Genomic DNA, 13510 nt, shown 5'->3' with positions numbered 1-13510 from the left:
CAGAAGGAAAATGCATTAACAGTGCAAATATTTGGTGAAAATCCTAAACTTTCATAGACTACTGTTAGAATGAAAATGTTTTTTGGTGGTGACTGAATTTCCTACTTGTTTAAGAAACAATCACATCGCCATTTGCATTTTCACCAACTAAGTAACTTGGGGCTCCACTTCTCTAATTCATTCTATGACCTGTGGTATTTTAGACACTACTGAATGGCCTGAGACAGCGGTGCTAATTAGGGCTTAGAAAGTATGTGATGGTTACTGTAATTTTGAGAGCCAGATAAAGCAATGAGAATCAGTGGCTTTGGCTCCAAGCAGGACTTAATTCCTCTTAATTCCACTGTCCATGTGATTTGGAGAATTAGGAAAGTGAAGCTTGTTTCTTCCTCATAACATACGCGGATATTTATGAAGAGTTCAGGTTTCCTTTGAGCTTCGTTCATCATGCCAAGGAGCTGAGGCTGTGGGGAGAGGCTTTGCCTTCTGTGCAAAGACAAACAAGGATGCCTAAAGTTTCCTTAGGTGACCTTTCAGGCACCCCTAGGGGAAGTTAGAGGGCAAATATTAGGTGTGTCCAATCTGCTTAGGAATTTGAAACCAAAGGTTCTGTTAAACAATTGGTCAATTGTCTGAATCTTTCTGAACCTTTTCTGCTTATGCATGTCCCCTGCTCACAATATCTTGTCAAGTATCCCAAGAGCACTCACTCATGGGAAATCAAGGCTGATACTTATTTTTCTCTACTCCTTTGTCTTCTGTACAGACAATGGGGTGGAGAGAGAAGAGGCAGATGGCCATGCTTGTAAGATTCTTCCACCTGAGAAAAGACAGAGAAAATGATCTGAAAGAACATTAGCATTGTCTAGTTGCAATATTGTTAGACCTTTCACCTAACTAAGGGAACTCCTAACAATGGCGTTATTAATGCAGTATGTCAGTTCTAATGTTCCATGTTCTAAAAGGCTTTAGGAAAACGGGCCCTGTGAGTTTTCCTACTCTCCATGAAAACACACTAGTTGTTCCAAGTGATGTTTAAAACTTGAATTTATTCTGAGTTATTGTCATCAGATTGCTGATCCAAAATGTGTTCTATGTTCCCAGAAAAATGACTTGGGATATTAAGAGTCAAATCACTGAGAGGAGAAGGAAATCTCAGATTTTGCCCTCAGTGAAAAAAGAGATATGTTTCCACCCTTTCTTTCACCTTCAGTTTGTAAATTACATTGAGATAGAGAAAGAGGATGGAGGAAACCTTCCAGAATAAGACAGATAAAATCTGATAGAGTAGCAAGGGAATATAATTGTAGAACACTAGTCCTTCTTTCTCTGAGTGTGGAAAGGGGGAATTGTGGGCCATTTGCTACCATAGGGACCAGCCAAGGTATGTGGGAGGGGGAGGGAAGGCCCGTTGGAGGAACTGAAGGATCTTACTTTTTTCAAAGTTAAAGTGTCCTAGTCAATAGGTGAGCTTTCTGATGGCAACAGGTGTGTGTGCGTGTGTATATCCTTTTCATCTAATTGAGTTCCAATCTGTTGTCTCTCCTATTTTGCTTTTTGAACCTGGAGAGTCTGTCTTTCAGTCCAGCCTCAACTAAAAGGAAGATTGACAATTAAAAAAAAACAAACCACCGAGCGCCCACTGTGTAGCAGTCACAGTTCTCTTCAGTGGGATGCATGGAACTGCCAGGCATCTAACGCATGTGGCAGGGCCACTGGATGAAAACCCTCTATTATGCTTAGCTATATCTGCCCCTATTTCCGTACCCAGATCTCTTAGGAAATGAGCAGCTCTCAATGAATTCTCTCCCCTCTTTAATCTAAAGGCTGTTTCTGAGCCACAGTTCTCTTTAATTTTTAAAATGAAATGTTAAAAATGCTATTACAAGTTGTCCTCGACACAGACGCAGGAGATACACCTCCTGGTTTGCTGTTCCTTTACAATTCCATGTCACAGGCAACCGCCTGTCCTTTCCACTTGTCAGTCCTCTCTCTAGTCCTTTCCAAACGACCATGGAAGGCAAAGGAGCAATGGACCATGTGTTTGGAAAGCTGGTGAGTATGCCAACATCTGTGTTTCTAGAAGGAGGCCATAGGAGAAAAGATCCGCTCAGTGTGAATGTGCTGCTGTGCATGGTGGGGAGTTCCCATCCCTGGAGGGATTCTAGATTAGGTTGGACAATCTCTTAGCAGGGGTGTTGTAAGACGGAGCTGGACTAGATGCCCTATAATACATGTATATTTTTAATAGACCATTTTTTTTAGGGCAGTTTTAGAGTCACAGCAAAATTGAGCAGAAGGTACAGATTTCTCATATAGCCCCTGCCCTCACATACGCCCAGCTTCCCCCACTATCAACATCCCCCACAAGAGTGGTATATTTGTTACAATTGACAAACCTACATTGACACACATCACTATCACCCAAATCCCGTCGTTCACATGAGGGCTCACTCTTGGTGTTGTACATTCTGTGGGTTTGGACAAAAGCATAATGACATGTATCGACTAGAATAGTATCATACACAGTAGTTTCACTGCCCTAAAAATCCTCTGTACTTTATCTGTTCATCCTTCCATCCCTCCTCCCACTGGACCACTGACCTTTTGACTGTCTTCTTAGTCTTGCCTTTTCCAGAATGTCATATCGTTGGAATTATACAGTTTGTAGTCTTTTCAGATTGGCTTCTTTCACTTGGTAATTTTCACGTAAGTTTCCTCCATGTCTTTTTGTGGCTTGATAGTCCATTTCTTTTTAGTGCTGAATCTTTCGCTGTCTGGATGTACTAATATCCTTTTCCATCGTGTGGGTTTTTTTTAGAGATTGCAGGCTAGCACTGATAGGGTGCCCACCAAGGTGAAATAAAAGGAAGGGACAGCCTGACAGCTGTGATTTCCAGTGAAGGAACAATGGCTGAGCTTCAGAGCTCTGAACGGGGGATGTTGCTGATGCCTGGGGTCGGTCTCAGGGTGGCTTGTGCAGAGGCCATGACTCCACACAAACAGGATGCAAGAGGGCTTGTTCAGTACAACTGAAACATCCAACTCAAACCGGCCTAATCTCAAAAGCGACCGTGTTGACTCCCACAAGTGGGGATTTCAAGTGCTAAGTCTGGATTTTGAGGCATGGCTGAATTCAGGGCTGGAAAAGGTGCCTCAGGGTCCTGGTCCTGTCTGCCTCTTGACTTTGCTTTCTTCTGGGTTGGTTTCATTCTGAGGCAGATGCCCTCACGAGGTGGCCAGGGTGGCCACCTGGAGCTCCAGGCTCACCTTCTACCAGCTGATTAACACCAGTGCAAATGAAGCATCTCTATTCCTGGCAAATGAACTCTCATGAGGTATTTCACTGGTCCAGCCTAAATGAATCCCTGTGGCTTATTGGTACCCACCCCTGGACTTAGGGATTGGTATCACCCCATTACTATCACCCAAGTAATATGAGAGCGGGGCAGGGGAAGTTTCCAAAGGAAAACTGGGGCACTCTTACTAAAGAATAGGAAAGGATTCTGAGCAAGTGAAATCAATAGATGTTGCCTGTGGCAGACTATAGGACAACAGTTCAAAAAAACAGAGGGATGTTGATACATATTACATAAAAGCAACAAAAATAATAGTAGAACAGTGGTCTCAAAGCAATCAATGAAAAAGAATCTGATTATACTTTTCTTTTTTTTTTAAAGATTTTATTTTTTTCCTTTTTCTCACCAAAGCCCCCCAGTACATAGTTGTATATTCTTCGTTGTGGGTCCTTCTAGTTGTGGCACGTGGGAGGGCCGCCTCAGCGTGGTTTGATGAGCAGTGCCATGTCTGCGCCCAGGATTCGAACCAACGAAACACTGGGCCGCCTGCAGCAGAGTGCGCGAACTTAACCACTCGGCCACAGGGCCAGCCCCAGTGATTATACTGTTTTATAATTGAAAATTAAATGTCTGGTGGGGCCCAATCTCTCCTTTTCTGGGCCTTTATGTTCTCTGGGATGCTGGAGAAGTGTGGAGGAAATGGTCGGTTCACCTTCAACTTGCTTTCCGTTTCTAGTGCGTCTTCGTTATGTCAAGACTAGAAACTAAACATGCTTCTCAGACTCCCTTGCAGCTAGGGTAAAAGGATACAAATTCATTTCATTAACTGGACACACTCAGATAAGATTTGCAAGGCAGAAACAGAAAGGATGCCATCTTTCTGTGGCTTCGTTGCCTTCTGCTGCCAGGCTCCATTGTGGAGACACTTGGCTTTTCTGCCACATCCGGTCTCTAATTTTGTGGGTTTCAAGAGACCATAGCAATGGCAGCAGTGGAGGCCTCCTGAGTCCCTGTCTTCTTGATTCTGGAAGAGGTAGCAGCTCCCTGGATGTGCCAGTTCTACAGCTCTGGGAGTCATTTCCACAAGCCTAGCCCAGAGCCCACCACTCCAGCACTTCTGACAATGTTGGATTCAGGTTAATTCCTGCATTAAATAATTTTCTGCTTAAAATAGCTAAAGAAGTGTCTGTTTTCTGGATCTACACAGGCAGAGTTGACAAAAGTCTCAAAAAAGAAAAAAAGTCTGGTTCTTGCCTAAGGCTGGGATAGTCAGAGGGGGTGATTTGGGAGCAACCGCTGGTGGCGTGGGGAGAGAAGCTCATGGAGCTTCTATGGGGCATGGTCCCATGGAGGAAGGGAGGACTACCCAACATCTGGGGCTTATTTTGTTGATACATGTGCCCCTCCTTAGAAATCACTGGAGGTCTTCTGTTCCTTGAATTCATTCTCTCAAGATGAGACCTTTGCTTTCATTCACTCAATCTTTCATTCACAGTCCACAAATATTTACTGACCACCTACTGTTTACCAGCAAATGCTATTTCCTCTGGAAACGAAGTCACCTCAGTCCACCCTCCCCACCTCTGAGGCCCCGCCTCATACTTGCACATACATGTGCATGCATGCACATGCAAACACATATGCACACACTCATGCCTGTACACAACACACAAGCTTTTCAACCACTTTTTCACATTCTTCTTTGACTCCCACAATCCGGGTTATTAGTTTTACCATATAATCCTATAGCTCCTGAATTTCCCCTATCAAAGCATTTTCTCACAGTGTGTTGAAATCACTCATTCATTTCTCTGTCTTCCATACTAAATGTAACTTCAGTGATGGCAAAGACTGCGTCTGTCTTGTTTACCAGTGGTAGATTCAGGACCCATCATAGTGCCTGGTATACCCAGGGCCCAGACATTCAATAAATATTTATTGATGTATTCTGGTATCCTAAAGGCTTCCAGAAACTGGATTGTCTCTGGAAACCCTCAGATCAAAGATCAGCTCTAAAGATCAAAGGATGTGATAGAAACTCTGGGTGCTGAGGCAAAATTGGAACTTGGCAAAACATTTCTCTCTTTCCTCCCTGAGTTTCTCATATTTTAGCCTCCCATCCTTGTCTCTTTTAGCTCCACCAAAGAAAAAAATAAGGAGAGAGAGAGCATTTCACGTTGTAGCATTGCATTATAAGAGACATCTCATTGTGAACATCCTGGCTATTTTCTGTTATGCATCCTTTTCAGATTTTGGCTCCATTCCTTACAGGACGTGTGACCTTGGAGGAATTTTCAACCTGAGACTTTGTTTCATATTCCTAAGTGGAAGCATGGTGAATTATAGATGGCCACAAATTCTTTGACACTCTTCCTATCTAAAGGTGGAATCTATGTCTCTGCCACTTGCCCTTTAACCTGGGTGGGCTCTGTGACTGACCAATGGAATATAGCAGAAGGGATGTTGTGCCAATTTCCATGCATGGGTCTTAAGAGATTGGCAGCTTACACTTCCTGTCTTAGAATACTCACTCTAAGGGAAGCCACCTGCCATGCTGTGAGGGAGCCTGAGCTAACCAAATGGAGAGGCCAGATAGAGAGAGATGCTAGCTAGTCTCAGGCTCCCAGCCATTCCAGCTGAAATGTAGACACGTGTGTGAAGAAGTCATCTTGGATGTCTAGCCAGATGGGGTGTCAGATGATTCTAGCCCCAGCTGTCATCTGACTGCAACAACATGAGAGAGCCCAAGCAAGAGCCACTCAGCTGAGCACAGTCAACCCACAGAACTGTGAGCCACTAAGGTTTGTAGTGGTTTACTAAGCAGTGAGAGAAAACTGCAACAAGAAGCAATGATAATATCTACCTCCTGGCCTGTTATGAGGGTAAAATGAGATTTTTGTATGCTAAATCCCTAGTCCACAGCCTGGAATAAACAATTCTTCAGTATATATCAATTCTCCTGCCCCTTCTTTTTCCTTTTTGTTAATTCTGTGACTTCCCAAGAAGGGGTAATTCTCAGTGTCATCATCTAAGGTGGAGTGGGGTGGAGATGGGCTGTTTGCTAGATGTTTGGAACTGGAAGAGCTCCCCTTTATTTCCTCCAATGTTCTCCGGTTTCTCTCTTTTCTGTCTTCTTTAAAGGACAGCCAGATCATTTAGACCCAAAATAAAAATACCAAATTCAGCCTTTGTGTTTCAGACACAAAAATCATAGGCTTGGTACAGGCTCACAGGAATGAAAAATCGAGCCTGAGAAGCTAAAATGATTCAAAGCAAAATTCTGCCTGACAACTTTTCTCACATCTGGGTGTGAGTGTGTGTGTATTTGTGTGTGTGTGTAAAAGGCAATTAAAGAAAAGACTTTAGACTATGTAATTATTTTACCATGTAAGCATGATAGAATTACAGGCTTTTTTGGGGGGGGGTGTTAAAAGTACATGGTTACCTGTAATTACAGTCTTGCTAAGTTCGATTTCATAGTAGACAGAAATTCAAGTTTGACTTAAACCACGCAGAAAGACATGGTGCATATTGGAAATGCTCTTTTTCCTTCTTACTCAAATGGCTGAATTAATTTTGTTCTAGTGGTCTCCCTTGAAGTCAACCTTTTACCATGTTTACTGCTAAGGTTGTGTGTCTTGCTAATTATGTTGCTCATTCAAGAAGATTTGCTACCACAGCAGTTTGAGATGATCTTTCTATTTCCGCCTTGAATTCCTGCAAACACCTAAATGGTGATAAGCAAGAGGGTTCACCTCAGAGTCTGAGTGGGTCAGCATCATAAATTCTGTCAAATACCTGTCAATTAGATGGAGGGTGGAAGGTGCCGTTAAACTGGATGCCTGACACATGTAGATAAGGGAATTAGTTTATTTTATTTTTACATTTCAACCTTTAATATGAGTGTGGACACAAAGCCACAGTGTTTGTTGTCCTATGACCACAGGATAAAAGCCTCTGGAACATTTGGGGGCCCCCAAGGTTCGAAGGGTGAGGAGAGTAGGGAGTGGGGTAGGGGGATGGGGAGAGGTCAGCCTGAGTGTCTGCTGACATTGCGCAGTTTCAGCTACAGAATGTCGCCTGGATGAGGAACCGAGCCTACCGTGGAAGTCGCCTTTCCCTGATGAGATGTAACTTAGGGCCGGAGCTTGGATTTTATGGGAGCAAGCACACATCTTCCTTGGCATCAAGTCACTTAACCAACCTTGCCCTTCCTTATGATTAGAGAAAGCGCGGACTCTGGTTTCTGCCTCCCAATCCAGTGGGTATCCGGAGACAGAGAGGTAACTTTTACTTTCCATTCCACAGCTCTTGGAGGAGGTGTGACTGTGTGAGGCGCTAGAAAGCTTGTTCTATAATTACTTCTTGATTTGCCTCTGGGTGTGCTGCATCTGCACCCGACCGTCTGTGCGTTCACGTGAGCTTGTCAGAGGAGGAGCGATCCATCGCGCCGCCGCCAAGAGCCAGAGAACGTGGGTCTAAAACAAGACGGGTGACACTATTTTGCCCCAAAGTCAAATGTCCCGTTTCCGGTGGGTGAGTATGGGGTCTTCGTTACTGATTACCATTGTAGCCAAATCTATAATCCAAGATGCCACCCCGGATGCACCCAAGTTAGTGCAATCACGCCCCAAATTAAAGAGACAGGCTCCAAGCAGGACGGGCGACCCCGAGCACTCACACCCGGAGGCCCTGGCCTCCCGGGGCAGGTTCCCTGAGGGTGGGCAGGGACCCGGCCGCAGGTCAGTCGGCCGCAGGGAGTGGGCGGGGACAGATGCCCGGGAACTGCTCTCGGGCGCCCGGGCTGCGCGCACCGGGGCGGGGTGGCAGGGGACGGGCCTCCCCCACGCCCGCCCCCAGGCCCAGCCCCGCTTTTTGGAACCCGAGGCGGCCCCAACTCCGCAGCCACAGCATCTGCCTCGTGCCCGCGCGGCGGGATCCCGGCCGACTGCTCTGCCCGGCCGCCGGCTCCGGCCCACCCATGGCCCCACTCGAGCCCGCTGCCCCATTTTCCCCGCAGCTCACGGGGGACCGCACTGGCTCCGGCGCCCACAGGGGCGCGGCGCGCGCAGAGTGGCGCCGGAGGCGGGGCCTCGCGCAGGGCGCCTGGGGATTGGCTGCAGGAGGCAGGGGGCGGGGCCGGCACCGGAGAAAACGGCGCGCGCGCAGCCGGGTGCCGTCCCAACCCCGAGCCTGAGCCCGCCGGAGCCTGCGCCGCGCCCGCCGCTGCGCCTTTCACCGCGGAGCCCCGGCCCGGTCCTCCCGCCCGCTCCTGCGCAGCGCGAGCCTATTCCCGCCCCCCAGCTCCCGTCCCGCGCGGTGCAGCCCCGGCTGGAGCGGCGATGCGCCTTATTCAGAACATGTGTACCATCGCTGAGTACCCCACTCCGGGCAGCGCCGCCGCCGCCGATTGCTGCTTGGGGGCGGCGGGCCGCCGTCTGGTCAAGATCGCCGTGGTTGGGGCCAGCGGCGTGGGCAAGACCGGTGAGTCCTCGCGCGCGGGGCAGAAGCCGCTTATCTCCGGGGCTGGACGTGGGCGGCCCCCGCTGGGAGTTGCGGATAAAGGAGCCGCTGGGGGGCGGGGAGACGAGCTGCAGCTGGACCGCTCACCCTCTCCGGTTGATCCGCTGCCCCTCGGGAGGGACCTCAGCCATCATCGCTTCCTACCCTCTCCCTCATCAGATGAGGGAAACTGGGATCCTGAACGGCCGGGGACCCTCCCGGCACCACCGGCCCAACTGGGATTAGAATTTGGGGGTTCTGGAGCCTCTGGCAGTGCCTCACATCGAAAGGAGAGTTAGTGAACGTAGCCCCTCCTGGAGATCTTTAAGGTTGGGAAAGACATTTGTCTGCGGGAAGGCTTAGGTGTGGCTCAGCCCGCCTCACAGGAGCAGGGTGGGCCAAATGACCTTTCCAGCTGGACACAGCCATAATTCACAGTGCCTTCCATGCCTTCTAGCCCCCTCTCCGTTGTGTCTGGAAGAAGGGTCAAGGAGCTGCGGGGTAGGAATTTTACTTGGTGGCCGGCTGGCTTTCTCTGGGAGAGTTGTTTTCCAGGCTGGGGGTGGGGTGGAGACCGATGAAACTTCTTGTGCCAGGGTTCACCCTCTTTGCTTTATCTTTTCGACCTGCAGCTCTGGTGGTCCGGTTCCTTACCAAACGATTCATTGGTGACTACGAACGAAATGCAGGTGAGGAAATGGCATTTGAGGAAAATGCTGTCAGCTTGCACAAGGACCGCTGTTCCCATTTTTCAGTCTCCCAGGCTCCAGAGTGACAGTCTGAGCATCAGGACCCTGCCACTTCCAACTTTGCTCACCCCCTCCGGTGCTCTCTCCTTCCCATAACTGCCATCTGGCCTCATTCCATTCCAAGCCCATTCATCATTTTATCAAGTGCCTGAAAGTATTCCCCTTGGTATGTTTTAACTATAGGGACCCCAGTTGGAAGCACCCTTTGTACTCAAGAGCCTCTCCCTTGAAAACACTCCTGCAAAAGTCATAAAAAAAAAAAAAGAAGATGGCCAGCTCCTCCCCCAATGTGTTGCCCTCTCTGCTGGCTGCCTTTCAGAGGTGACCTTTTAAAGCAAAGGCCAAAGGAGAGCAGTTGTAAACCTAAAGTTCTCTTTTCTTAACAAACAAAAATAACGAGATGGTAGAATTTTAGGAAGAGAGTTCCTGAATAAATGAGGATACTATTTCAATCCCTATGATTAAGAATAGCCAGTGAGAAGGCTTAAGGGCTTTCTACCTATGCTCTGTTAGCTAATTGCTTAATTCCTTAGACCATATGAAGTTACCTACAGGGGATTCTTTGAAATGCGCTGTATAAACCATCCCAAGATAAGGCATGGCAGCCTTCTGCTGTGATATAGAGCTGGCTCTCATTATGTCATATTTTTATTTCAATGCTAATGTCATCTATGCATTTACTAACAGTATTTGCCTATCAGGCCATTATATCTAATAGCTAAAATATAAATTTATGTCAAAGAGCAATAAAGTGCTAAAATAAAATAGACAGAAATCCCACGCATGCTGACCCAGAAAATTTGCTTCAAGGAAATCCTCTAAATAGGGAAGTTTAAAATTAGACAAATCAGTTTCCAAAAACTTTCAAACTTTGCCCTGGTTTTAATAAATCCATGAACACGAGGTTAAATATACAGTTGTTTAAAAAGAAATCTGAAATAAGCCCATGAACTAGGATAAACTAGAGCTTATTTTTGTGCATCGGTTCAGGTTATATTTTCTAAGTTAAAAAAAAATCCCACAGTGTTTTAAAAGTTGTACGAGAAGGATGAACATAATCTTTTTTTCCCCCCCTTGATAGGTAATCTTTATACCAGACAAGTCCAAATAGAAGGTGAAACCCTGGCTATTCAGGTTCAAGACACTCCAGGTGTTCAGGTGAGAAGCTCTGAGGTGTGGGACTCCGTCAGTGGGGACCTGCATGGCGGTGGAATTGTTCAGTTCTTCTCAAAGGACCTCATGCTGAAGGAGGAGAGAGATCGAGGGAGTCAGATCTAGGCTTTTAGGTGTTGTTTGACCCTTCGCTTGTATCTGGCTGTTGGTCAGTCTTAGCCTGGCTTAATTTGGGAGATTTGGCTAAGAGGCAGAAATCTTCTGTTAGGAGGATTCCACCCAGCAGGAAGGACCAAACCAAACACACTTGGAATTGGCAGACTTCCCTGGCTGTGGTTAAAAAGGTCAGGTTTTACATTTGTGTTCGCGGCATTAAAAATCAAACATCTAGGGACAGTCTCCAAATACTTGGAGTCACTTTTATGTTGCAGAAAGTTTCTCTGCAGACAAAAGAGCCATGCTGGTGTGTGCGTGTGGTTTTTTCCCTCTTGGACTGGGCAGTTATCCAGGTTTAAATGCTTCCAGCTCCTATCTTTACTTCCCCAGACTTACTGTCTAGCCAGTTAATTTCCCATTTTGTGCAACTACAAAGTCTCTCAGCGTGGAGTTCTCTGCAGGTCAATTTTCCACTTGAGTGTGGTGAGCTGCACTGTTATTTATTCCAACTCCGTGCAGCTGGATCAACATATTGTCAAGAAAGCTGAAGTGTGTGGGGATATAACTTGTTTATGGCCCGCAACCTGGCGTTACTGTGAAGGGCTCTTTTGAATTCTCTATCCAGCCAAGCCAGGGCTCTTTTTGGTACTCACCCTTCCCCTTGACGTCACCCCTGTCTTCCAGGTCCACGAGAATGGCTTGAGCTGCAACGAGCAGCTGAATAGGTGCATTCGCTGGGCTGACGCCGTGGTGATCGTTTTCTCCATCACTGACCACAAGAGCTATGAACTCATCGGCCAGCTCCACCAGCACATCCAGCAGCTACACCTGGGCACCCGGCTGCCTGTGGTGGTCGTGGCCAACAAGGCTGACCTGTTGCACATCAAGCAGGTGGACCCTCAGCTCGGACTGCAGCTGGCCAGCATGCTGGGCTGCTCCTTCTATGAAGTGTCGGTCAGTGAAAATTACAACGACGTCTACAACGCTTTCCACGTCCTGTGCAAAGAAGTGAGTCACAAACAGCAGCCCAGCAGCACGCCAGAGAAGCGAAGAACCTCCCTCATCCCCAGGCCCAAGTCGCCCAACATGCAGGACCTGAAGAGGAGGTTCAAGCAAGCGCTCTCGGCCAAAGTGAGGACTGTCACCTCCGTGTGAAGCAGGGGTGCTCAAGGGGGTTGGCCTTCCTGGAAAGAGGGCCTGAGGTTCTTCCGGGACGGGAATGTTGAATGCTGCCAGTGATTCATGGTTCCAGAAGGGGCTGGAGCAGAGGGGCCAGGAGGGCCTACGGGACTGCTGCAGAAAAGGAAGCGTTGTTCTGAGCAGGGGGACAGAATTGATGAGGCTTGAAGGAGCCCACCGAGCCACACTCTGCATATGTGAAATAGACTCTTTTTCTCTGCAGTGGGGAGCGGGCATGATCGCGGTGGATTTGGTTCTTAAGTACCTTGTAAATGATGGTCGGTTGTAGTTTTGCCAAATATATTGATGTGATTTACAATGGGAATGAAAGAACAGATTCAGCTCTCACAGGCTTTCCTTTTTTTTTTTTTTTCACTTCTTTCTTTTTTTATCCCCCCAAGAGGAAGAATTGCTTTTCTCTTACAAGTATGATTTGCATCTCTGGAACACTATTCCTTACAGAATGCCTTCCTAACCTGAAGGATACCCAGTTTTTTTTTTAAAGAACAAAGAGGAAAATACTAGCCCTCCCCCCACCCCCCCAAAAAAAGGTGGAGTTCATGGGCTGAGTGCTGTGTCGATGGAGCTCTGCAAGGGTCCCTGGCCTCGGGAGGGTGCCCCTACCTCCTGACGCAGGATGAGTCGGCTTCATTGGGCCTGTGTTGGGTGGTTGAGAACTCAACTCTTCAGCCCCAGACTTTGAGTAATTGCGAGACTGTATAATTTTTTTTAAACTCTTGCATCAGGTACAGAAAAAAAAGTGTCCAATGATTTTGGTGTGATTTTTGTAAACGGCTCACACAATGACGTCGGGTTGCGTCCTAGGCCCGGCCGAGTGGTGGCTGTGAGTGGCTAAAACGAGAGAACACTCTCTTGCAGCAAGTGAACAGATGCAGGGGCCACCGCCAATTCCCCTACATGGATGCACTTTAAAAGCCACTCGTGCTTTGACTTAAACTGTAATTAATTTATTTTATGTACAATAAATCTCATTTTAAAAGAGCAGGTGTCTGACTTGGTCGTTATTGAAATGTTGGCCTTCTGTCCCTCAGACAAAGTGTTACTCAGCATTTCATTTCTCGGGCATGTTGAGTCAGGCGTTGTGTCTGCCCAGGGTTATCTCTTACGTCTCGCAGCAAACCAGTGAGGAGCATTCTGTTATTGTCCCCGTTTTACAGATGAGGAAACAGGCTTACAAGCAAGTTAAATATCTCGTTAGAGGCTGCATCCTGTGAGTATTGTAATTTGCTGCTTTATATGCAAAGTAGCATATCTGCTGTTTATTTCCTTCGTGATCCTCCAGGTAAACCTAAGACCAATGTCTGGCTCTAAGCTTTGTGCTGTTAAGAGATTTCTCAGCCAAGCCTTACAGATCATGCTTCTGCACAAGGTGACTCCTTCTCCATGCATGCTGTATTTGGCAAACCTCTTCTTTGGGTGTGCTGCTTTCAAAAAGTGCCCTTTATCCTCATCATAGAAGCTCTTAGCCGTTGATCTGGGGCTGTTCAGGAG

At 47.2% G+C, this 13510-nt stretch overlaps 1 protein-coding gene across 2 annotated transcripts; it reads left to right on the top strand.

Annotated features, from left to right (window-relative positions):
* Positions 1-7718: 7718 nt before the first annotated feature.
* On the top strand, positions 7719-12584 carry LOC124232916 (ras-like protein family member 11B). Of its 2 annotated transcripts, none has more exons than XM_046649827.1 (5): positions 7719-7835; positions 8320-8783; positions 9434-9490; positions 10632-10708; positions 11504-12584. In XM_046649827.1, exons 2-5 carry the CDS (start codon positions 8642-8644, stop codon positions 11972-11974), a joined length of 747 nt encoding a protein of 248 aa, XP_046505783.1. In that variant the 5' UTR covers positions 7719-7835; positions 8320-8641; the 3' UTR covers positions 11975-12584. The 2 variants fall into 2 exon arrangements, with proteins under 2 accessions (XP_046505783.1, XP_046505782.1); XM_046649826.1 differs by having other exon boundaries at positions 7813-7831.
* Positions 12585-13510: the final 926 nt, after the last annotated feature.

This window comes from Equus quagga, unplaced genomic scaffold (genome assembly GCF_021613505.1).
Source record: "Equus quagga isolate Etosha38 unplaced genomic scaffold, UCLA_HA_Equagga_1.0 146_RagTag, whole genome shotgun sequence".
NCBI lineage: Eukaryota > Metazoa > Chordata > Mammalia > Perissodactyla > Equidae > Equus > Equus quagga.
Note: the sequence above shows the minus strand (reverse complement) of the source record. Positions and strands in the feature narration are given on the sequence as shown.

Bases quoted from the DNA above. Each gene is read 5' to 3' on its own strand.
- LOC124232916 (XM_046649826.1), top strand. The intron at 9,491-10,631 runs GTGAGGAAATGG...CCCCCTTGATAG, and splicing joins TGACTACGAACGAAATGCAG to GTAATCTTTATACCAGACAA. The intron at 10,709-11,503 runs GTGAGAAGCTCT...CCTGTCTTCCAG, and splicing joins AAGACACTCCAGGTGTTCAG to GTCCACGAGAATGGCTTGAG.